General features: G+C 41.9%; 1 protein-coding gene across 1 annotated transcript in view; it reads left to right on the top strand.

Annotated features, from left to right (window-relative positions):
- Positions 1-26,373, top strand: part of LOC123504912 — a 167,157-nt gene that overhangs the window by 20,950 nt on the left and 119,834 nt on the right. The window contains exon 2 of the mRNA XM_045255828.1: positions 5,167-5,890. Coding sequence (XP_045111763.1) covers positions 5,363-5,890 — 528 coding nt within the window. The 5' untranslated portion in view covers positions 5,167-5,362. The remainder of the gene's footprint in view (positions 1-5,166; positions 5,891-26,373) is intronic.

Below are 26,373 nucleotides of genomic sequence, written 5' to 3'. Positions count from 1 at the left end.
TAGGTTAGGTTAGGATAGGGTAGGTTAAGTTAGGTTAGGATAGGGTAGGTTAGGGTTCGTTAGGTTAGATTAGGTTAGATTAGGTGAGGGTAGGTTTGGTTAGGGTTCGTTAGGTTCGGTTAGGTTAGGATAGGGTAGGTCAGGTTAACTTAGGATAGCATAGGTTTGGTTGGTTAGGCTGGGTTGAGTTTAGATCAGGTTTTGTTACGTTTAATTATAGGTCGTGTTAACTTAGGTCAGGTTAGTTCAGGGTAGGGTAGGGTAGGTTAGGTTTGGTTAGGGTAGGTTGTGTTAGCCTCGTCAGGTCCAACAAGCCTTCTTTGCATTCCTTTGTGTCAGCTAATAGCGATCAACTGGACACGAACATCCCATAACTTAGTCCACTCACCTTGACCCTTTGCTTGCCTGTTCCGCTTAATTTTATGCTCCACTTCGCCGCCTCTGCACCTTCTGACCTGCTATTGTCCAAACCACCAGCGCAAGTGAACGAAAACATGAAGACCGACAATACACGCGTTACCCTGGAAAGCAAGTGTTTTATATCCACACCTTGTCAGGCCTCGTGTTCCCGTCGCTATATTTCTCCTCATTAGAACGAGTGTCATAATAGTTGCATTGTCTGCCGTGCTTTTTATCTCTTCTCTGTTGCAGCTCACAACTTTATTGCCAACGCCAACAAGAATAAGGGAGAGAAAAAGTAGGAAGCGTTTCGAGGAATGACTGTGAGAGATGGATGAAAGGGAGAAGGTGAGAGAAACAGAGAGAGAGAGAGGCAGGAGAGGAGAGCGAGAGGAGAGCAAGTGAGAGCAGGAGAAGGGTTGACAAGTGAGGAGTGAGAGGCTACGAGGAAATTATTTGAGGAAGTGGAGAGAGAGAGAGAGAGAGAGAGAGAGAGAGAGAGAGAGAGAGAGAGAGAGAGAGAGAGAGAGAGAGAGAGAGAGAGAGAGAGAGAGAGAGAGAGAGAGAGAGAGAGAGAGAGAGAGAGAGAGAGAGAGAGAGAGAATATGAGAATTGAAAGATGAAAGGATAAAATGATGAAATAACATATAAGTGAAGAAAATATGAGAGAGAGAGAGAGAGAGAGAGAGAGAGAGAGAGAGAGAGAGAGAGAGAGAGAGAGAGAGAGAGAGAGAGACGGGTAATGAAAGTATATGAGACGGAAAAACAACCAAAGGAGAGGAAAATATCATGAAAATTAACAAAAGGAAGAGGAATGGGATGTGCAAGAGGAGGAGGAGGAGGAGGAGGAGGAGGAGGAGGAGGAGGATCTAAGGTCTCGACACTAACGAGAAACTTCGTCCACCTCCTCGTTTCCTTTCAATTTAGCATGACGCCGCAGGATACTCAGCCAAGACCCGCCACAACTCACCCCCCACCCCCCATCCATCCCCCCACCACACACCCACCCAGTTCATGCTTTTTACATATTCCTTCTTGCAAGTAAGGTTTAATTTTATCTTCTTTCCTCCACGTGTGTTGCAGAATTTTTCTCACACAATCTCACACACACACACACACACACACACATATACACATTGTAGTATTGGTAGTCGTTTATTGATAACCACGTCTCGTTTTGTCGACCTTGATTAATAACGTTCTGTGTAAGAGTAATAGTTGAACTCAAACGAAGCACAAGGGCATGAGGAAAACAATAAAGAATTCGACACGAAAATTGTCAATAAAAGCTGAAAATCGAGGAATATAAGAAGTTAGAAACTGGACATCAAGGAAGAAGATAACTAATAAATAAATAAAAATAAAAGTCAATCAGAGCTACAAGTGAAATAGAAAACACAAATACACACACACACACACACACACACACACACACACACACACACACACACACACACACACACACACACAGCCATCAACCCCATTTATGGCCTCATCTTTAACCTTGATGAAGAAAGAATTAAGTATCACACAAATATGTAAATTGCAACCCCTGCCACGGCCTTGATGAGAGGAGAGGAAGGAGACATGGAGAGATGGAAAGACGAAAAAAAGGGTAATATTCTTGTTTGAAGAGAAATTGTGAAGTTGGAGAAGACGAGAAAAAGACGAGCTGGGATGTGAGGAGTATGCAAATAAATAGAAGAAAATAAAAAAAAAAAAAAACATGAAGGAAGGAAGGAGATAAAGAATGAAGAATACATTGGAATACATAGAGATAACATATACAAAGAGGAAGAGGTGGAGGAAGAGGAAGGGGGAGTATCAAGTGCAATAAAAGTGTATGTTTAAAAAGTGAACAGGATTATATGCAGCGCTACTGATCTTTCATAATTGCTCGAGAGAAACGGAAGAGTGAGCTTTACATTCATCAAAACACTACGCCGCACTTGATAAAATTCATTACAACTCAACAAAATATAAGAATAAGCAGACCTTGTGGAAACTTAAGTAGAGCAGATTTTTTTCAGTTGTTGATCTCAAGGATGAACTTACTCGCCTGAAATTGTAAAACTTGATGATATAAACAGCATACGCTAGAGAAGAAGGAGGAAGAGAAGCAGAAGGATGAAGAACAGCAGGTAGAAAATAAAACTAATAATTTCTGGTATTTATGAGGCTGTGGAAGGAGCGCAATATGGTTTACATACTGAGGCAATAGTCTGAGGCACAAAGTGAATTAAGCAAGGGACGGGCTTAACTCACTAAGCTCCTCTGCCGTAAAGAGAGAAAGTACAGTAATCTATTCCTCTAATATTGCACTGAAATGTTACTAAATTCAATAACAACTTCTTCACACATACCATCTTTTTTTTTTTTTATCTGTTTATTCCACACGTCAGAAAAGCATGAATGAATGAATCAATGAATGAAATACCAACTAATCAATCAAACTACAAAGAATGCACTCACTTTACAAGAAAACCTAATCTAACTTAACCTAACTTAACTAAACCTAACTGAACTTAACCTAAACTAACCTATAACCCTAACCTAACCTGCCGTAACCCTAACCCAAACTGTAACCTAACCTAACCTAACGTAACCCAACCCTATCCTAACCTAACTTAACCTACGTAAATTAACCAAATGAAATGAGCAGCAAAAAGTAAACAAATGTGCGAACTTATTAAATATAGTTAAGTAGATAAAAAAAGGGAAGTCTATGCATGTTAACAGAAGACAATCACATTAACCCCTTCAATACTGAGACACATTTTTTACTTTGAGATTTGTGTACAATTAGACTCTTTTATTGACATTAGGAAAGGTTTATGGAGGTCAGAAGATTAATAGCCAGAATCTTCACTATTTTAATCAACCACATAAGTTTCTCAAGGTGTACAAAATCGCTAAATAGTAAGCAGAATGCACATACAAACGCGTCGTGGTGCTGAAGGGGTAAAGACGAACATGATGCAATAACAGCCCCACACTTCACTGTAGAGACTTGCCATGCGCAGATTTTTAAAAAGAGACTCTCAGAATCAACGTAACTCGAATTTCTTACTGACCCCCTCCTTCCTCGTTATGAATATGGACTGACACACACACACACACACACACACACACACACTCTCTCTCTCTCTCTCTCTCTCTCTCTCTGTAATTTAGATATAATTCATAGCATTACTTTTGCATCATATCATTGTATCACTTTGATCAAATTCAGAAGAAGAGATTAAAGAGAAAACTAAGACGAAGGGATGCAGATAAAACGAAGAAAAAGCAAAGAGAGGAGGAGGAGGAGGAGGAGGAGGAAAAAGATCAGGAAAAGAAGGTGTGAGATAAATGAAGGAGAAAGAAAAGGAGAAAGACACGCACGAAGAGAAAGGAAAGCATGTGCAAAAGAAAATATCTAAGTTGATTACCAGCAATGCAAGAGAGAGAGAGAGAGAGAGAGAGAGAGAGAGAGAGAGAGAGAGAGAGAGAGAGAGAGAGAGAGAGAGAGAGAAAACACTTGAAAAAAAATACAAGGAAGGTAGATTGATAACACAGTGAGGAAAAAAAAAGAAAAATAATAAAAAACAAATACCAAAAGAAAAGAAAGGAAAGAAAAAAATCAACGAAAATCCATAAAATAAAAACAAGAACAACACTAGCAACAAAATACCAATAAAGAGACGACACGAGAAAGAAAACACACAAGGGGCTGCATCGACTCCACCCACCCAAACAAATACCATGAGGGAAGCAAATAAGAATCGAAGACATGAGTGAAATGAAAGGAGATAAAAGTTTCACGTCCTCTGGAGAATACCTAGCGAGGAGCTGCGTGGTAGGAAGGAAGGCAAGGACACAGTGGCTGGGAGTAAATACCTTGTTAGAGAGAGAGAGAGAGAGAGAGAGAGAGAGAGAGAGAGAGAGAGAGAGAGAGAGAGAGAGAGAGAGAGAGAGAGAGAGAGAGAGAGAGAGAGAGAGAGAGAGAGAGAGAGAGAGAGAGAGAGAGAGAGAGAGAGAGAGAGAGAGAGAGAGAGAGAGAGAGAGAGAGAGAGAGAGAGAGAGAGAGAGAGAGAGAGAGAGAGAGAGAGAGAGAGAGAGAGAGAGAGAGAGAGAGAGAGAGAGAGAGAGAGAGAGAGAGAGAGAGAGAGAGAGAGAGAGAGAGAGAGAGAGAGAGAGAGAGAGAGAGAGAGAGAGAGAGAGAGAGAGAGAGAGAGAGAGAGAGAGAGAGAGAGAGAGAGAGAGAGAGAGAAATGCTGGGGAAAGGGCTAGCAGGCAAATACTGCAGATATCAACAACGACACACGAACGAGCTCTGGGCTGATGGAGGAAGAGGATGAAAGCCAAACACGCGAGACACACAACACACGAAAGACAAAGACGTGCATAGGGACCAGGAGAAAGGAAGTGGTTAAGCCGGAGTTGATCTCGTCTAAACCCTGGATAAAGCCATGTCAACGGGAAGGGGACACACGAGAAGAGCTGAGGCGAGGAGAGGACAACAAGGCAGGGACACACGGCACCGCCACCACAGGAAAGAAACTGGAAACATGACGATCCTGCAGAAAACACAAAACATTTTCCCGATAGTTGAGCAAGAAGAATAGTGCGTTGGAAAAGCGATCTGTGCATTCTTGAGTGTCTCCTGTCATGTTGCAATGCAGTCTAGTGTGTCAAGGTGATGTGTGATGCAATGTCTGTATATGCAATGCCAGACATATAAGCCATGGTGTGTTATAGCTGACGTGTTTTTCTCCTTGTTTTCAGCATGTGTGCAGGATACATGAGACTTTGTGCAATGTGAAAGGAAAAGGTGCAAAACGCAGTGTCAGTGTTCAGCCCCGCGTGTTGGAGAGCGCAGGTGTGTGTGGCAGTGGGTGATACAGGTGATGAGTGTGGTGACAGTGAAGAGTGAGGCGTGAGTAGCCCTGGGTGTCAGTGAGGCGTCCACCACCACCACACTATGAAGGACACCGAGCCCCTCACCCATGAGCCTCACGGGCGGCTCAGACACAAATCCAGTCCGCTGTTCTGGCCGCTACTGTGTGGTGTGCTGCTGGTGCTGGCCATAGCACAGGCAGGATCCTTCTTTTTCCTCTTTGGCCGCCTGGAGGAGCTTCGTGGCAGACTGGAGATAGCCACTGTGCATGGCGGCCGACGAGAGGCAAGGTTGACCCGCGACCTCGAGAACATGCGAGAGCGGGTGGAAGGTCTGGCTCAGGAGTGCCATCAAGCCAAGGCAGACCACGCCAGCCGCTCACCCGTGCCGCCCCCACACCCACCCCCGCAGAAGCACTACCAGAACCCTCTGAAGAATCGGGTTGGTGCAGGACGCGTGAAGAGGCGAGCGTCTGACCCGTCCTACGGCATCAATGGTGCTCTGGGTGGGGAGAGCGACGAACTGAGTGTGCAGCTGCAGGGAGAGGAGGGCAGCGATCGTGATGGCGGGGACAAGTCTTGGCTGCAGCTCACCTCGTACGCCAGGCTGCCGGTGAGTACCCAGGCCGTCCCTCGCCCGGCGGGGAGACGTGCATAATGTTTGTGTAAATGTGTACATTAACTTTCCTGGATGACTGAGCTGCGCGATGAGAGGATGAAGTATCAGTTGCTTAATGAATGTTTCCCAGTTCAAAGTTTCCCTTAAGAAGGATCCTCAAGCCAAACTAATGATCATTTCCTCCATTATGCTTATTTTGTCTTTCTTTAAATTCATTACAAAATCTTGATCTGCATATTCTTTTTATCTCCTTGTCAATAATTGTCACACTTCCTTTATTCTTTGGTATTGAGGAAGTGCCTATTAAAGTTAAGACGAAATACTGACAAAGGAATCTCTGGCTGCGTTCAAGATGCATTTATTCCTCACACGTTTTTCGCATTTTCACATCCACACTGAGTTCCAGAAAGTATTGAAACTCTCCCTTTTCTCTTCAGCCGCGTTACCAACAAAAAAGTATTTCAAAACGTTTATAGAACTGAATATTTTAAACGTTTCGCACATGTACCCTTTGCAACGGAACTAGAAAAAATAACAACGTCGCATTCATTGAAACTCCTCGAATATGACATAATATCTAACATAGTAATTAAAAGTCAATGAAAAAAATGACACTAAAAAAACAGTTCTGAAAGTCGATCTCGCACACCTGGACACAAGATCGAAAGTAAGAAGACTTCAGAGGAACCAGAAAAAAAATTGTTTCCTAAAGCAAAGATTCAAATACTTTAAAGAGGAGCTTCGCCAGGACACCATTTGCAAAGACAACGAAAAGGAGACGGAACACGAGGATCCAGCACAGTACAGCCACGTGGAGACGAACAATAATACTTCCCCAGTCCTCTCATCCCATTTTCAAGTCTCCAACAGTAGCAGCCTCCCTCTCCAGGCTACCCTCTCAGCCCCGGAAGGGATAAAAGTCAAGCGGGGAATTGAGTAATGATGAAAACTGTTTCCAAACTTTTACTCTGCGTGACTACTTTCATCCCTTCAGGCCCGCTTGGAAAAACAAAAAAGTAAAAATCACTGTTCATTTCCTTCATCAAATAAGTTACTGTTGCCAACTCAAACATTTCTGGTATAGAAAAAAAAAAAGGTTAGATTCATGAAATGTCGGTGTGCATGGAGTGATGGCAGGAAATATTATCAGGCTTCTTTTTCCTTTTTTGCTTTCATTATCTAACACGGTGTTACTATTATTATTACTAAGACTACTACTACTACTACTACTACTACTACTACTACTACTACTACTACTACTACTACTACTACTACTACTACTACTACTACCACTACCACTACTACTACTACTACTACTACTACTACTACTACTACTACTACTACTACTACTACTAACAGCCTTTCTCTTAAAAAGGCACCTCTATCTCAGGTTTATTTTCCTGACACATTATTATTCGAAAGTCCATTAAGGTAAGGCCATTAACCTTGATTCTGCTCGCTAATGACTTGCGTTGAACCACTTTACTACTACTACTGCTTCTATCTACTACTACTACTACTACTATTATTACTAAACTTACTACTACTGCCACTGCCATCTACACGACCACTAACTCTTAACAAAACTTCAAGACATCTTTCTCTCCTGATTTTAGCTTTTCTTTTCCGCACAATTCCTGCCGCCACATCTTTCTCGTTCATACGCACTCTCCAATTTTTCCCACCCGCAGAATTCTGAGTGTCGCCTGTTTTTCATTCTTTATGGATAAGATCATCAAAATATCGTATAATTCCAGTTGAGTGAGTATAAAATAATTCTTTATGAGCATTGTGTTACTGAATCTCGTGAGAACTCTTATATGTAATGGAATTATAGTTTTCTTTAGGTGAAATGTAAAAATTACCATTGCGAGTTAAATATATTGCTTTTATGTTGACGCTTCCTAAATTATGGACTTGAGAAAAGGAATTCGTACCCCCATCTAGTTTTGGCAGTAACATTTTTCATGCATAAACGCATATTTGCAATACGAATGCTATCCATCAAATGAAGAGCGAGGCTGTCAAGTGCAATGATAAACTTTAAGTGTGGCGATGACTGCAATAATGCATCAGGGAGGAAAGTAAAAAATACACAGCGAAAGTGACAAGACTGCAGTACTCATTAAAGATACAAACACACACACACACACACACACACACACACACACACACACACAAATCACACGCAAACATAGCTCTGCTTTCATGATAATGATGATGATAGTGATGTTTCTAAACACTTTCCTCTCCCTGAAGCGCATCACCAGCGGCACTATTTCCTACCAAGATTTACAGTGACGCATTGTGCAGCGCGGCGCTCCGAGCAGCAGGTTGTGTCAGAATGTTCAATTCGACATTCATCAATAATTCTGTTGCAGAACAAATCCCCTGCAGCTTATAAATGTATCCTATGCGACCAGCCGTGACTCGCTAATATTTGACACTATTTTTTCTTCACTATTTTTGGTTGCTGCTGTGATCTGTACTGTTGCTCTTATTTTGATATAGCACTTATAACGGTATAATTATTATCATTATCATTACTTATAGTAGCACCAGCAGTATTGATAATAGCAACTGAAGAACTAGTAAAATAAGGAGCAGAAGCAGCAGCAGCAGCGGCAGCTGTATTAATACTAAAGACAGTAACAGGACTCCCAAAGCCAGCACACCGCCTCTCCCTTTATAAACTCAATATTTGAACCCTTTATTTCATTCTCTTGCGGACGGCAAAAAGCTAGAACACGTTCCCTTCCTGCGCCTCGGGCAGATGTGATCGCCAGCTAAAACTCTGTATATAACAAATCAAGCTTTTTGTTTACCTCCGTTACTCTCTCTCTCTCTCTCTCTCTCTCTCTCTCTCTCTCTCTCTCTCTCAATACAGTTAAAATGAACATAAACGCACACAGATCACTATCAATTATGCTCGAGCTCCTAATCGTCCGTTCATCCCATTCTCTATGTGAACTCGTTCTAGTTTTCAACGCTTCCAAACCCACAAGGCTTGTCACCACCTTTCCTCCCTCCAGTGAGAGCCGTGATCTTGTTCTTTCGCTTTTAAATCAATTTGCCACTCAATCAACCTGCTTCTGCACCAGCAATCCCTTGCCAAACAGAGTGAACAGCATCTCCCTCCTTCAACCATCCAAGTACCATGGCGCCTTCCAGACCAACTGATGTTCCTTCCTCCATTGCCTCAAGTTGTATGGAAGGTTGGTTAATGTTTTAAAGCTTCATTCCCTTGGAAAATGTCCTGTAAAATGAGGATGGTTGCAGTGCGCCAAGAGTTTCTATTTAGAGCGCAAAATTAAACTGCTCGCACGGAAGAATGAAAAAAAAAAACTCGAGAAAGAGACACATCACATGAAACTGTAAAAATATGAATATGAAACCACACAAAAGGATGCGAGGAAGCGAGCATGAAGATTTACAGAAAGGTAGGAGGCATCTCTCTCTCTCTCTCTCTCTCTCTCTCTCTCTCTCTGGCTGTTTCAACATAAGAAAAATCAAATTTCTCATCCTTGGCAAAAAAAAATTAGGACGGGGCGGCGCTGTGATGGAAGGCAGCGAGCGAGGCGCCGCGACCCACCATCCGGATCCTGAAGCAATCTTGCCGTCACGAACCGTAAAAATCCGAAAAAAAGTTTTCTATTATCCCAAAAAGATGTAGAGGAAGAGAACGATGGAGAGTAGCTTGGAGAGGGGAGGGGCTGAGAGAGGGAAGAACGTGATGGGATGCGTGGAGGGTGGAATGAGGGAAATTTGAATGTGAGATGCTGGGCAGATGAGGGATAAGAAGAGGCTCGTGATATTGTAAGGCAGTGAGCAGCTCCACGCGACTGGAAAATTGGACGGGAAAGATACGTAGTACATTACAGTGAAAAGGAATTAGTGCGTGACTACAGAAGAAGTTCATAACGTGTGTGTGTGTGTGTGTGTGTGTGTGTGTGTGTGTGTGTGTGTGTGTGTGTGTGTGTGTGTGTGTGTGTGTGTGTGTGTGTGTGTGTGTGTGTGTGTGTGTGTGTGTGTGTGTGTGTGCGTAGTAAAAGAAGCCAGAGGGTATGTCGTGTCACTTCCAGTCTTTGTAAAACACACACACACACACACACACACACACACACACACACACACACACACACACACACACACACACACACCATGTCAAAGTGACAAACCCATTCATTACATATCAAATGACGTTACTTCCTGAGTACAAAGCTGGAAATAAAAACAAGAGTTAGTATACAAAATATTTAAGAATGGCTAGAAAAAATAATAGAAAAATATTGTACTAAAAACCTAATTTTTCAGAGTACGACTAAAAAATATTTACTCCAAGCCGAATCATGAAGAAAACAAAGTACTCGTAACACTTCATCGTGATAATCTGCAGCAAAACTTAATATAAATGAAACACGAACTGGAATTTGAAATGATCCCTAACAAGTCTTCGAACGTGTAATATTCTGAGCATTTGGTTTCAGAAAGTGTTATTCCATCTCTCAGTGTCATGGAGGCGGGAGGGCGTCAGAGTGGTGTGGAAACTCGTCACTCCGGAGCCAGCTGGTGAAGAGCTCACTGGACATTGCAGTGTGGAAGTGATAGCTCTTCATTTACGTACTGTTTTCTTTACTATCTCCTTCATCGCATCATTACAACACAAATAAGAAAAAAAAAACATTCTACGCACCATGTTCAACTGAAGTAGTAAGTCTTCTAGTAGTAGTAGTAGTAGTAGTAGTAGTAGTAGTAGTAGTAGTAGTAGTAGTAGTAGTAGTAGCAGTAGCAGTGGCAGTAGCAGTAGCATTAGTAGCAGTAGTAGAAGTAGTAGCAGTAATAGCAGCATTAGTAGTATTAGTAACACAAATAGCAGTAGTAGTAGTAGCAGCAGCAGTAATAGTAGTTGTAGTAGTGGAGGTGGTGGTGATAACAATAATAATAAATGATAACGATGATAATAATTTTACCAAGTAGTCATGATAATTTTTCACTACGTCCATAGGGAAACATTCTCTCTCTCTCTCTCTCTCTCTCTCTCTCTCTCTCTCTCTCTCTCTCTCTCTCTCTCTCTCTCTCTCTCTCTCTCTCTCTCTCCATTTGTATATATCCATCTACCTTTTATATTCATTTAAAACCGCCAAACACACAGACGTACAGACAAATAGACAGCCGACCACACTGATACAAATCTTTCGGACAATCTGGATAAGTAGGAACTCAAGAAGGGAACTGATCGTGGGGCCATTACTGTCTGTTCCCCTTCCCCGTTTTATCTTGCCCTATTTCCTTTCCTGGCGGCATTTCACTGAGCCGCAGAGTCGTAGAGCGTGATTAGAACCAGCCACCAAAGTATCGTAAAGTGAGAGTGGATTGGCGGACTTAACGCTAAAGGGACAGATTAGGCCACCGTCCACCTGATTGGTTATGCATCTGTGCCACACGGAAATTTGGAAGAAAAAAAGGTTGTAGAAGTTTTTTTTCTTGTCTTTTATCTTCTTTTGGCGGGATAGAGGTGATGAGGGGAGGAAGAGAAGGAGACAAAGATTGGAGAGAGATATATATTTGAGAGACATGAATGATATGTTGGTAAATAGAGGCATAAACAGATATGTAGAAATAGATGGATGGATAGATAGACAGATGCAAATACATATAAAGAGAGTTACATGGACAAACTGGCAGAGTGAGGCACATACAGAAAAACACACAGACAGACGAAACCAAAAGAAAAGCAAGAACCAGGAAAAAGAAACACAACAAAAGGCAAAGGCTCCACTAAAAGAAAGAAAGAAAGGAAAAAAGAGAGCGAGAAAAAGAAAGAAAGAAATAGACGTAGAGAAAAAAGAGAGAATTCGGTCCATTTCCCACAAGAGTAAATTTCATCCCTTCAGGAGACCACTTCATCATGGCTGAGGAAAAGAAAAAAGAACAAAAAAACACCGCTGATGCCACTCTTTCTTCTTTCCATTTCCTACACTCCTTCTTTTCCTTCCTTCTACTCTGTTCCATCGTTCCATTCCTGTCTCTTCCACCTGCATGTCTCTTTCCGTCTCTTTCTTTCCCAGTTTGCCTTTCCTGTCTCTTGTCTGAATGCGTCTCTTTCCGTTCGTCCGCCCCATAATCACTTTTCCATCTCTTCTGCTTGTTCCTCTTTCTAGTTTAACAATATTGTGAGGCAGCATTAAGTTGGATACAAAATCAATGTTTCTCATTAAGTCAACGTGGGTAGTGTTGTGGGGTAATGATGTATTCATTTATCTATCTATCTATGTATTTATCTATCTGTTTCTCTTTCCAGCCCTATGTGGTGTCTTCCTCCACTCTTCCCTTCCTCCTCTTACAGTATTATCCTTTCTTTCCTCTCTTACAATCCTCAACTCTTCCTTTCCTCCTCGTCTTTCCCCTTTCTTCATTTCTTCTGTGTCCATCACACGCCACTACACTCGCCCACACCTTGACGTCTTGACAACCTGACAACCTGACAACCTTAAAGCCCACCTGTGTGTACCTGCTGGGACCATTCAGCGACATAACAACTTACCTAAAACCATTACTAAAAAAACTACCACATTAATTTCTCTTTTTTTCTTATATAATGGTTTTATTTACGTGTCTTTCGTACAGCGTTCGTTTTGTATTTCATGTATTTTAAGTTTTGTGTAGTATATGTCTTTTCTCTTTCTTTCTCTCTCTCCCTCTCTCTCTCTCGTCCTTTTATGTAAGTCTGTATTCAAGTTCCGGTCTCCATCTCTTCATCTTGAGTCGCATATTGCATACCCCGCGAGGCCTTCCATTACTGTGAAAACCCCGAGGCAGCACAGTGACTTTTTTTGCAAACTAGTGATGCCATGTTTGCAATGCATTAAAAATATGTAGTATATGATAGCTTGAGAGAGAGAGAGAGAGAGAGAGAGAGAGAGAGAGAGAGAGAGAGAGAGAGAGAGAGAGAGAGAGAGAGAGAGAGAGAGAGAGAGAGAGAGAGAGAGAGAGAGAGAGAGAGAGAGAGAGAGAGAGAGAGAGAGAGAGAGAGAGAGAGAGTCAAAGAGAAGAGGAAAGAGCGAGCTGTGGTGGTAGTGCTGTAAGACAAAAAAAAAAAAAAAAAAAAAAACATCAGCCGGAGCACTTTTTTCCTCCTCTCGCGTCCTGGAGCGGCGCGCAGACCCAGGATATTGGGAAAAGGATTGATGCTGGTGATAAGAGGATAAATTTGCATCAGCCACAAAAGAATGAACGAGGCGTAAATGAAGAATAGAAGACTAAATTCGCGTAACTTGACTTCAGGACCACGTTGAGTGTCTGATGATTGCACGTAGAGTCGAAAGTGACCAAGTGATGTGAATTGCTAGCTTTAATCACAAACTTGGTGCTTCAGTAAGAAAAAATGTACATACAGGTTAATTGCTGTATGAAAGTTGTTCGTTAACCTAATAACTACCTGTGTACGTACCGGTGCTAAACAGACATACCTGGGCAATTGAAGTGACTCAATAACAACCAGAGCAGGGAGAAACTTAGATGATGAGGCAGTGTTACAAATTTTCCTGGAATAGACAATTAACAGAGATAAGTGGTGAAGATCAAGAGTCACTTTTCTGTTCTGTGATGAGATTCTACAAGCTGATGAGGATGATGATGTAAAAACAACAGAAAGGAATTAGTAAGTCGGTGGTAATTCGTTAAAGCAGGGCCAATTCACACGTCCTTTACTGATGTGACTAGCTTGCTAATTAACGAGGTGTAATTAAGTCTGTACCAAGGTATCACATCAGTATTTGCCGTTAATAAACCAACGTCTGGCGCGGAGAGGCCTCAGCCATAGAGCAAAGGGAGTAAAAATGAATGATTCCAATAGCACTCAGTCTTCATCAATGGGATATGAAGGACACGTGCTGAGGAAATAAAGCAAAAATAGTCTTACGTTTCCCCTTCAATAAGAGACATGACGAGCTGCCTTCATGGAAAAGCTTCTATTTCATTATGTCGCTAACCAGGAAGACCACAGCCACCGCCACCATTGTATGTGCTACGCTTCATCTCCTAAAGCAGAAGTATTAATTAATACGTTTAATGCGCAGTGATGAAAAATATGCATGATAAAAAAAAAATGATCATAACAGCAACTCTACCATTCACTCTGATGATCTTTTTCTTTTTTAACCTAGTACCTTTTATCGGGTGAAATCTCTCTCTCTCTCTCTCTCTCTCTCTCTCTCTCTCTCTCTCTCTCTCTCTCTCTCTCTCTCTCTCTCGGTAACACGATCGACAGAATTCAATGCTACTGATAATTGAAACTTCTCCATTATTTTTTTTCCCAAAGTATCCTGTTGTGCTTTTATCGGACCGTTTCAGGGCTAAATTTGTTGTTGTTTTCCTGTTTGAAAGATTGTGCTTTTACGCCGAATGGCATTTCCCATTTGGTTTACCAGAGGGCCAATATTTGAGTGTTTACATTAGAGAACAGAGGCCAGCGGGATGGTAGACTGACGCAATTATGGGAGAGCAAGCGAGAGGCTGCAAAAGTAAGTGGAATATGTTAAAATGAATAATATATATATATATATATATATATATATATATATATATATATATATATATATATATATATATATATATATATACTTAACTTAACTTAAGTCTTAAGCTAAGTGAATGAAGTTTTCAGGGTACAAACTGGATAACTGTGTGTGTGTGTGTGTGTGTGTGTGTGTGTGTGTGTGTGTGTGTGTGTGTGTGTGTGTGTGTGTGTGTGTGTGTGTGTGTGTGTGTGTGTGTGTGTGTGTTTAGTATCTGCGCCAGCCTCAGTTTCCAAGACTTCGTTTAATGGATCACACTAATTGCACTAGTTTGTAATCAGACACCCTTGCAAGTTAATGAAGGACGCTTCTAAGTTGACTGATATGCTCCCCTTGTAAACACGAAGTCGATATTCCCCGGCGTGGTGAGGTGACTTCCTCCTTCGAAGAGGCGTGTGTGGAAGCCCCGCCCACCAAACCTCCAAACCTCCGCGGCCCCTCGCCAGTGTGGGACTAATTGAGTGAAGAAAAGGGTGCACAAGAATTGTTTTGTTTTGTTGAAATTAAGCATTCTTTTGTTGTACTTCATTTCAGCCAACGAGGGGAATAATTCAAAAAAGTGTCCGGGGCACTGTTTCATGTTTGTTGAGTTATTGTTTGTTGTTGCACGATTTTTGTTCTGTGAAAAAAAAAACTACAATACTAAACTAAAGCGCACAACAATGTTTTTCATTTTGTTGAATTAAGGTTCATATCAAATGAAGGGGTAATCTAATGAACAAAAATACAATGCTATACTCGTTTTTTACATCCATGAAACCCGTATACTTTACTTTATATCATTACTCCTTTTAAATATTGACAACTGCAGCCGTTCAACACAAAACTGGTAAAAGAAAGGAATAAAAGAAGAGAGAAAGAAAGAAATAAGTTGAGGAAAAGGAAATAAAATAATAAAACAAGTATGATACTATGAGATTTATTGGCATGTAATGACAGTATTTGAAGAACAACACACTAAAACAAACTAAGCATCGGAGAACAAAGGAAAAGTAAATAAAAAAAAAAGACAGAAGAGAAGAAAGAAAGGAGATGAAAGAAAGACTTGAGCAGATCGGCAAATATCATATCACCAGTTAAAAGCCACGTGTACAGGGGGCGGGGGTGTTGTTTGATGTGTAGTCTATTCAATTTCCAAGTCTAACCCTTTAAGAACCATGACGCATTTCCATATTCATTCATTTAGTGATTTTATACAGCTTCAGATACTTATGTGTGGGATTAAAATAGCGAAGACTGTGGCCATTAATCTTCTGACCTCCATAGACCCTTCCTGATGTCAATAAAATGGTAAAAGTACACAAATCTTAAGGCAAAAATGTGTCCCAGTATTGAAGGGGTTAAAGCAAGGTGAGGAAATTTAGTCAGATGGAAGGAAGGTGAGGAAAAGTATCGATATGGACTGGAGAAGAAAGTAAGGGGAAAGGAGAAGGGGTAGAAAGATAGAAGGTAACAGAAGAGGGGAAGGTGTGGTTGGATAGAATGGGAGGGAAGATTATCGTAGAAACAATATGTTCTGAAGTTTCTCTCTCTCGATTCGTGTGTGTGTGTGTGTGTGTGTGTGTGTGTGTGTGTGTGTGTGTGTGTGTGTGTGTGTGTGTGTGTGCTTACGATGGTGTCAGTATAGTAAATGAAGCAAATGAGCCAGTTTTTCATTTCTCTTTAGACTTAACTATGGAATGACATCAAATAAAGTAACGAAGAAAATGTTTGTGCCTACGTTTCTTCCTCCTCCTCCTCCTCCTCCTCCTCCTCCTCCTCCTCCTCCTCCTCCTCCTCCTCCAAAATCTGAACTGGTCTTTGATGCGGCTGAGTTTATTGTGAGTGTGCCGTTCTTAATAGGGAGACTGATCGGTGACATTCCTGCCTGTGTCCTAAATGCCCTGCGTAAACGGAGGAGGAGGAGGAGGAGGAGGAGGAGGAGGAGGAGGAAGGGTAGTTAAGTGGTGTTGGTGACGTTTCATCGACCGCTTGGCTTCCTTAGTGAAATGTGTGTATCTTTTTTTCCCTTTTTTCCTTCCCCTTTTTTCCTTGGCTTGTGTTGGCTTTAGTTTTAGTCGTAATGTCAAATACAGTCTCCACCAGGGTGATAAAGAGCGCTCCAATACCCTCTCTCTCTCTCTCTCTCTCTCTCTCTCTCTCTCTCTCTCTCTCTCTCAAAATATGGTTACTTTAGTATTTCTACCTCGCCATAAACGCGCCTTTGTACTGCAACGAAAAACTTCCTAAATTTATTCCTATGTGAGACTTCTGCCCTTCTCCTCCTCTTCTTCCTCTTCATCCTCTTTCCTTCTTCCTTGTCCTCCTCCTCCTCCTCCTCATCCTCCTTCCTCCTTCCTCGTCCTCCTCGTCCTCCTCCTCCTTCCTCCTTCCTCCTCCTCCTCCTCCTCCTTCTCCTCTTCTTCCACCTCCTCCTCTTTCCTCCTCCTCCTCTTCCTCCAAATTCAAATACCTGCTGAGAAGTTCACGGAAGGGAAAAAAAGATAAAAAAAAAAAGCAGATTTTTGCCCAGACCACAGAGGACGCGAGAATACAAAGGAGCAGCTGACGATGTGTGTGTGTGTGTGTGTGTGTGTGTGTGTGTGTGTGTGTGTGTGTGTGTGTGTGTGTGTGTGTGTGTGTGTGTGTGTGTGTGTGTGTGTGTGTGTGTGTGTGTGTGTGTGTGTGTGTGTGTGTGTGTGTGTGTGTGTGTGTGTGTGTGTGTAAGGAAAGCGAATCGCATTTCTAGTTTCATTTTGTCATTTTCTGGAGAGTGTCTGTCTAACGTGACGTGATGTGAAGGGCGAAACGATAAGGAAGATAGAGAGACGAGAGAAAGAGAGATAGATAGATAGAGAGAGAGAGAGAGAGAGAGAGAGAGAGAGAGAGAGAGAGAGAGAGAGAGAGAGAGAGAGAGAGAGAGAGAGAGAGAGAGAGAGAGAGAGAGAGAGAGAGAGAGAGAGAGAGAGAGAGAGAGAGAGAGAGAGAGAGAGAGAGAGAGAGAGAGAGAGAGAGAGAGAGAGAGAGAGAGAGACCTTTACTTACGTAAGATGAGAAAGGAAAAAAGATAAAGAGGAAGAGGAGGAAGTGATACGATCTGTGTGGGAGAAACAGTGGCGTGGATGAACGAGAGAAGTGTCACCCTGGGATTGAGGGATGGATGAATGGAGGAGGGATAAAGGAGTGGGAGGAAAAGATGGGTACACTTGACAGGAAAACGTGTAGATGGGAAGGAAAAAAAAGAGACATTAGATTGAGGTAAAGTAAGAAAGGATAGATGTAAGCAGAAGAGAATGTAAAAGATAGAGGAGAAGGTGAAATGAAAATGAGAGAGGAGGTGATGGAGAAGGAGAAAGAGGGAGACGGAGGAGAAAGAGAGAAGAAAGGTGAAGCTGGAGGCAGAAAGGGAGAACTAGGATAAAGGCAAGGATGGCGAAGGTAGAAGAATGCACGAATATTTAAGTTGATGAATGGAATGAGATAGAAAGACGAACAGGGAACGGAGTGGTAAGGAGGACTACAGGCAACAAACATTACACCTTTACCACATACATCGAATAATTCACCATTGGCACTTGTTAACCCCTTCAGTACTAAAACCCATTTTGACCATGAGTTTTGGGTACGATTAGGAAGGGTCTATGAAGGTCAGAAGATTAATGACCAGAGTCTTCACTAATTTAATCCCCAAATGAGTTTCTGAAGCTGTATAGAATCACCAAATAGTAAGCAGAATGAAGATGGAAAAGCGTCACGGTACTCGAGACGTTAATGTTAAATAGAAATACAACTGTTTTCCTTCCTTCACACTTCAGTACTCTTCAAGCCTTACCGTAAAACACACTCATGATTTACCGCCGTCACTCCTACTCCGTTATTCATGAAAGTGAAGCGTACATGAAACAAGAAACAGTTCAGGCGAGAACACAGGTAAGGTAGAGCCACGACGGGAAGCCTGCTGGTGACTTGCTCCTGAAGGCTTAACCACTTGGCGTTCGTTCAGGCTCAAGGGGGACGCAAGAAAAGTTATGCAAAGTGGGTCGGTGAAGGAAGGTGATGAGTGTATATTGATGGTGTGTGTGTGTGTGTGTGTGTGTGTGTGTGTGTGTGTGTGTGTGTGTGTGTGTGTGTGTGTGTGTGTGTGTGTGTGTGTGTGTGTGTGTGTGTGTGTGTTGAAGTTTCTCAAAGGCCTGATCCAACAATAGAATACAAAATATGATAGTCTCTCTCTCTCTCTCTCTCTCTCTCTCTCTCTCTCTCTCTCTACCCTCGGCATCAGTGGAGGGTCCAGTAGGGAACAAGGCTATCACTACTACTCCCCGTGCTAGTTTCCTCTAGATTTTCATTCTCTCCTTCGCAAAAAAATCAAATAAATAAATAAAGAATAAAAAATAAAAAATAAATATTACCATTTATCATTACTATGCACATTTCCAAGCAAATAAATTGTGCCATTCAACGGAACCATCCCTAGCCATTCATCATTCTAATTGTACCTCTTTTAACTCTCCCATCATTCACTAGCGCCTTCCTTCCTTCCTTTCTTTCTTTCCACTCCATTCAGCAACTCCGCCTGTAACTTAGCCCACTTTCAAACCCTCCAACTACACTTTCCCTCATAGTTTAACCACCGAATTGTATCTTTCTTCACCGTCCAAATCTCAAACGTTCCCTTCCCTTTACGCTTTCCCTTCTTCAATCCACAGTCCTTTCTCTCATTCCTCGTCAACTGAACACTGCCTTGCTTTGCTTTCCTTCCTTTCCTTTCCATTCCCTTCCCTTCTCTTCTCATCGCTTCCCGCATTTATGATCCACAAACTCTCTGGAATACCTGCATGTTACATTACTTCCTTGGCTGCTTCATTAAAGTAATTTCAATAATTAGAGGCAGCAAGCGGAGGGAGAAAAAAACGTGGGTCTTTTTAGCCGTAGAGTTTCAAGCAGAGGAGAGGAGGCGGAGAGGAGAGTCTGGGCTGAAACGCCTGGCTGGATTTACACAGCACACAACGGAGCACGTAACCTTGGGGCCCGTGAGAGGACGCGTGCCATCAGCGCAGCACTCCAGCCCCTCAGTCCGAGTACTCACGCGAGGGGCGGAATAATGGTAAGGCTTCCTAAGAGACATTAAAATTCCACAGCGTACCATAAAGGGGATGTGTGTGTGTGTGTGTGTGTGTGTGTGTGTGTGTGTGTGTGTGTGTGTGTGTGTGTGTGTGTGTGTGTGTGTGTGTGTGTGTGTGTGTGTGTGTGTGTGTGTGTGTGTGTGTCGGTGTGTGTGTCGGTGTGTGTGTATGTGTTTAATTTGCCATTATCCACACAGAGAGGGTTCTTTTAATTCCTTTCACAGAGTACCTTTTTTTTCCAGTTTCCCATTGTGATGGAGGCTTGTTATGGCGAAGTTAATTATCGCTACATTTCACATGTAAAAAAGAAAAAAAAGAGGTAGTTTGGTGGTTTTCAAGGCGGATGATGATAAGGGTTATAATAATTCATTTCATTCGGCTTAAGAGGACATGCATCTTTAAAACACGGTTTTATTCCTACCGTTCCAGAGAGAGAGAGAGAGAGAGAGAGAGAGAGAGAGAGAGAGAGAGAGAGAGAGAGAGAGAGAGAGAGAGAGAGAGAGAGAGAGAGAGAGAGAGAGAGAGAGAGAGAGAGAGAGAGAGAGAGAGAGAGAGAGAGAGAGAGAGAGAGAGAGAGAGAGAGAGAGAGAGAGAGAGAGAGAGAGAGAGAGAGAGAGAGAGAGAGAGAGAGAGAGAGAGAGAGAGAGAGAGAGAGAGAGAGAGAGAGAGAGAGAGAGAGAGAGAGAGAGAGAGAGAGAGAGAGAGAGAGAGAGAGAGAGAGAGAGAGAGAGAGAGAGAGAGAGAGAGAGAGAGAGAGAGAGAGAGAGAGAGAGAGAGAGAGAGAGAGAGAGAGAGAGAGAGAGAGAGAGAGAGAGAGAGAGAGAGAGAGAGAGAGAGAGAGAGAGAGAGAGAGAGAGAGAGAGAGAGAGAGAGAGAGAGAGAGAGAGAGAGAGAGAGAGAGAGAGAGAGAGAGAGAGAGAGAGAGAGAGAGAGAGAGAGAGAGAGAGAGAGAGAGAGAGAGAGAGAGAGAGAGAGAGAGAGAGAGAGAGAGAGAGAGAGAGAGAGAGAGAGAGAGAGAGAGAGAGAGAGAGAGAGAGAGAGAGAGAGAGAGAGAGAGAGTCCACCTTCCTTTATTCCTTCCTCCCTGATGCATTATCCCTCCACGAATCGTAACAGCCTTAATGCATAATCTTATTTTTCCCTTAACATTCTTTGACTCCTTCAGTACCATGACGCGTTTTCCTATTCTTTCCAGTCACTCATTTGGCGATTCTATACAGCTTCAGAAACTTAAGTAGGGATTAAAATAGTGAAGACTCTGGCCACTAATCTTTTGACCTCCATAGACCCTTCTAATGTCAACAAAATAGACTAATCACACGAATAATTCATGATAAAAATGCGTTCCAGTACTGAAGGGGTTAACGTCACAATTCATCGCCACCGCTCGTCACGCCAGCTCGCAGAAAACGCTTAAACACTTCACCTCATCACACTCTCACACTTTACATAACTTCACCCTTTCACTCACTCTCGCCGCCAGCCACCGCCTCTCCCCCTTACACAGTCCACTCCATCTTCCCGTCTTATAGAAACGAATGGACGATGGGAAACATATTGCTCACGCGGGGACAGTATTGGAAAGTGTGGAATATTTCACTTCTTGCCTCTGAGTAGCTTACGAGTGGCTTTCTGGCTCAAGGCCGGGAAGGGGCGTGCAGTAAAGGGGTTCGAGCCCCAAGCCGTAAAAATAGACGGCTCTCAGGAACAAGAAAGTAGCCTCGTTCCCTGCCGGACCTTCCACTGATGCCGAGGGTGAGAGAGAGAGAGAGAGAGAGAGAGAGAGAGAGAGAGAGAGAGAGAGAGAGAGAGAGAGAGAGAGAGAGAGAGAGAGAGAGAGAGAGAGAGAGAGAGAGAGAGAGAGAGAGAGAGAGAGAGAGAGAGAGAGAGAGAGAGAGAGAGAGAGAGAGAGAGAATGGAGTACGGGAGACATGAGTGACAAAGGGAGAAAAAAAAAGAGTGAGGAAAGAGATTGAATAGTGACCAAGGGAAATATGGAATTAGGGAGGGATGAAGGAAAATGGGAAGGTGGTAGGAAATTAAGGAGGGAAATAGAGACGGAAGAGAGGGATTATTGAGGATGATAAAGGGAGGAAACACAAAACGGAGGGAGGTGGAAGAGATGGAAGGATAAAATTAATAAAACAATGGAGGAAAGGAAGAAGGAAAGAGAAATAGGAAAAAAGGAATTAAGGATGGGAAGATGAAGAAAATTGAGAAGTTAGAGATTGTAGGGAAAGAAGAAAAGAGAGGGAAAGAAAAAGTAACGAAAAATATAGAGAAGGGAAACAGGGAAGAAGGGAATGGATGTTGTACAGAGAGGAGAGAATAAATGGAGGAAGAGGAAAAGGAAGAAAAGGAAAAGCAGACTGAAGGAAAAGGGAGAGAGGGAAGAAAAGAGGAAGACATGTAGAAAGAGACAAAAATGAGAGGGAAAAAGAAGCAAAAAAAAAAAAAACGTAGAAATGAAGGAAAAAAAAATCTGAAAGGGGAGGAAAAAAACGAAAAGATATTAAGAATGTAAGAAAAGGAGAGATATAGAGAAAGAGATAATGAGACAGATGAGAGTGAGCGAAAGAAATAGGAAGAGAAAAAGACTCATTTACAGGGAAAAAAGGAAGGGATGGGCGTAGATATAAGGAGGAGGAGGAGGAGGAGGAGGAGGAGGAGGAAGAGAGGGACGCAAGATCAGTAAGGCGATGGATAGCCGCGTCGCAGGATAAGAGTGCTGAAGTGAATGATGAGCGGCAAGATGGGGCACAAAAACTCTTGAAAAACTATTCGATATTGGACGCGTGGAAGTGGCGCGGTTCATTGATGCACACTTTATGGAAATGATGGAGGTTAGACGAACAGTTCCACGGGTTAATGAAAAGGAGGGGAACACAGGAAAGAAAAAAAATTAAATGAGTACCGAACATGAAAAAGAAAGGGAAGGAAAAATGAAATGCAAGAGAATATTAGCGATAACTTAGCGGCGGGGCGGGCGGTAAAGAGGGAGGAGAAGGGTGAGGGGAAATTGGGAGGGGGAAAGGGGGGAAGAGGAAAGAGGGAAGGGGATGTCAGGATGAATGTGGGTCCGTCGAGTTCTGGATAATACGAAGGTGAATTATTACACGGAGAAAGATGATAAATGAGAGAGAGAGAGAGAGAGAGAGAGAGAGAGAGAGAGAGAGAGAGAGAGAGAGAGAGAGAGAGAGAGAGAGAGAGAGAGAGAGAGAGAGAGAGAGAGAGAGAGAGAGAGAGAGAGAGAGAGAGAGAGAGAGAGAGAGAGAGAGAGAGAGAGAGAGAGAGAGAGAGAGAGAGAGAGAGAGAGAGAGAAGAGAGAGAGAGAGACTGAAAGACTTGAGGAAATTGGGAAGTCCATTTCACTTTGGGATATAAATAACAAATGTAAACCATCTGAGGTGAGGGAACTGCTGGCGTGTGGAAGAGAGAGAGAGAGAGAGAGAGAGAGAGAGAGAGAGAGAGAGAGAGAGAGAGAGAGAGAGAGAGAGAGAGAGAGAGAGAGAGAGAGAGAGAGAGAGAGAGAGAGAGAGAGAGAGAGAGAGAGAGAGAGAGAGAGAGAGAGAGAGAGAGAGAGAGAGAGAGAGAGAGAGAGAGAGAGAGATGTATTTTAGGAAAGATGGTTGAAAATTGAATATAAAGAATGAAGGAAGACGCTATTCTATGAAGAGTATTGAAAAAAAAATAAAAAATAAATAAATAAATAAATAAATAAATAAATAAATATATATATATATATATATATATATATATATATATATATATATATATATATATATATATATATATATATATATATATATATATATATATATATATATATATATGAGTAGAGAATGAATGAAATGAATGGAATGAAAAAAAATGTTGAGATTGTCTGGAAAAAAATATAGAATGTCTAAAAGAACAAAACGTAGAGAAAATATTAAGCTTGTTGTTCAGGAAAGAGCGATTGAAATGAAAAAACTAAAAATCTATTGGGATAAAATAGATGATGAGAACTGAACAAGAAATTTAAAAAAATGTATAAAACTAAAACATCGTTGTCTTTGGAACCATCAATCATTATTTTACTATAGTTTTATCATTCCAGAAGTTTGGTCACAAAGCCGCCGCCACCCACCATAACTGAAAAAAAATAAATAAATAAACAAATAAAAAATACGATTACTTAAAACGATTGTCTTTGGAACCATGAATAATTTTCTACTATAGTTTTATCATTCCGAAACTTAGGTCACGAGAAATCACAACCTAAGCTCATGTAATGCACCCGAACAATGCTTCACTAATAACAAATCGTATACATAAACACCATTAGTAAATAAAAAAAAAATAATAATATTCCCTTTATATTTTCTATCACCCCAAAATGAACTTAACCTAACCTCTCTTCACCAAACCAAATCTAACTTAAGCAAACAAAAGCAGGAAAAAAAGGAAACACCATTAGTAAAAGAAGCGTCTTTTTTTCCCTCCTCACACTAAAGGTCACGAGAGGAGAATTAAGAGGCACTAATTTCCCTCTTTTCCTCCGCACAGATGAGCATATAAATTGGCTGCACGCTACTCGACGAAGACTTATTGCGATGAATGCTGAAAATTGCCGCTTTCTCGCCCACCACCCATCTTCTTTTTTCACCGGGTCTTCGTGGCGTGAAAAGGTTCGTTCGTGCGCAAATGAGCTGCCCAGAAAAACGACTGTAACTCCGCCCGTTTGCGTAATTTAGGACAAAGATCATGCGAGGAGTTTTGCCGAGTGAGTGTAGTCTCGTGTGTGTGTGTGTGTGTGTGTGTGTGTGTGTGTGTGTGTGTGTGTGTGTGTGTGTGTGTGTGTGTGTGTGTGTGTGTGTGTGTGTGTGTGTGTGTGTGTGTGTGTGTGTGTGTGTGTGTGTGTGTGTGTGTGTGTGTGTGTGTGTGTGTGTGTGTGTGTGTCGTCTTGCTAGGAATGACTCCGCGTGTTGAAGAGAAGAATAAATGGAGAAATGAGTCACTACTTAGATAAGAGGCACAAGAAAAAATGAACCGTGTAAACGAGAGTTGGAGGCTGAATGGCAGAGAAATACTATCTCAATCTTGTTTTCTCTCTTCTCCGTTCTCTCACATAAAAACAGACACAGGCAGGAACACGGGGGAGCGGGGAAAATAAAAGCGAAAAGACAATTACAGAAGGAGAAAGAAGCAGTGCATAAAGAGACAAGGACAAAATTGCGGCATAGAGGCGTAGCGTGCTGCCATAAGAGTCCCAAAACCCCACACGAGACTCGCAGACCCCACGACAAGGACCAGAAACACACTAGGCAACAGGTAACCAGCTAAAGACAAGGAAGCTTTACGAATCACGCAATGTCACCACCACCACCACCACCCCTACTACCACTACCACTACTACCACCACTACCACCACTGCCACTGCCACTACCACCACCGCCACCAGCGCCACATCTGCACGAAACTGAGTTAACAAAGAAGTGAATTTTATGCATGAGAAGAAGACTGCATGATGGCTTAAGAAAATATTGAAAAAAAAACATTCCTAAAATAAGTTCCACTACTTACTGCATCTTTAAAGAAAAAAAAATAGAGTAGGAGAGTTTAGAGAAGAAATAGCGATTCAAAGTTTATTTTTCATCTATTTTTTTTTTTTTCATCGCCACTACAACTCGTTTCCTTGCCGCAAAAAGAAAGTTCACGCCTATATTTTCATTTCTTCATTGCTTCTAAAGAAATCAAGGGACAGTAAGATGTTCCTTTGATTTTAACGTGGAAATTACTGGTTAACTCTTATACTAATCCATCTTTTCTTGGTAGAGTAAAATATTCCACTATCACCATTCAACATTTCCTTTATACATCAACACATTATACCTAAAAAAAAAAACCTAAAAAATTCCTGAAACTAACAAAAATATTACTGATAAACACTAACAGCCCCATTTTCATAGGTAGAAATTAAAGTTTTCCATTATTCACATTTACAACTTTTCTTACGTTTATCTATATGGTAAAGTCTCTTAATTCAATAGTCACGCATATTTGAATTTCTCCTACGGTACTCTCGGCGTTAAAGGATGACCAGAGCAGTGAAAGGGTTAATGCGATGGATAGACAACGAAATGTGTGAGCAAGCCTTGTGTGGCGCGGCGTGCAGCTGGTGGGTCCAAAAGAATACACGTACCTCCAAACAATACAGAAATATGTTACTGTGATTTCTCTCTCTCTCTCTCTCTCTCTCTCTCTCTCTCTCTCTCTCCGGTGTGTGTGTGTGTGTGTGTGTGTGTAAACTGATGAATTTTCACATATCTACATATTCATACGTTCACTCATTTGTATTCATATTAAAGGACATGACAAGATATCTCAACTCAGTATGCAAAAGAAGTAATCCCTTTTTTCTTATAAACAAGTTAGGAAGGAACAAAAGCCAGAAACATATGACTTGGATGGGAGGGAAAATGAGATTGTGCGAGGACTTGGTACGCGACACACACACACACACACACACACACACACACACACACACACACACACACACACACACACACACACACACACACACACACGGCAATTCTGAAACCATCCCATGATATACAGGGAAAAAATAAAGGAAAGAAAATGAAAGAAGCGTTGCAGTGGAATTGAGGGAAGACGGAAGGTAAAACACAACGGGATAAGGAAAAACAACATGAGATAAGAGAGGAAAGCAGAATACGACGACGCAAAAATGAGGGACAAGGGAAGTGGAACGGATGAATTGAATGATGGAGGAAATAAAAGTAAAAGTGTGTCAGAG

The sequence above is a fragment of the Portunus trituberculatus genome, chromosome 17 (assembly GCF_017591435.1).
Source record: "Portunus trituberculatus isolate SZX2019 chromosome 17, ASM1759143v1, whole genome shotgun sequence".
Lineage (NCBI taxonomy): Eukaryota > Metazoa > Arthropoda > Malacostraca > Decapoda > Portunidae > Portunus > Portunus trituberculatus.
Note: the sequence above shows the minus strand (reverse complement) of the source record. Positions and strands in the feature narration are given on the sequence as shown.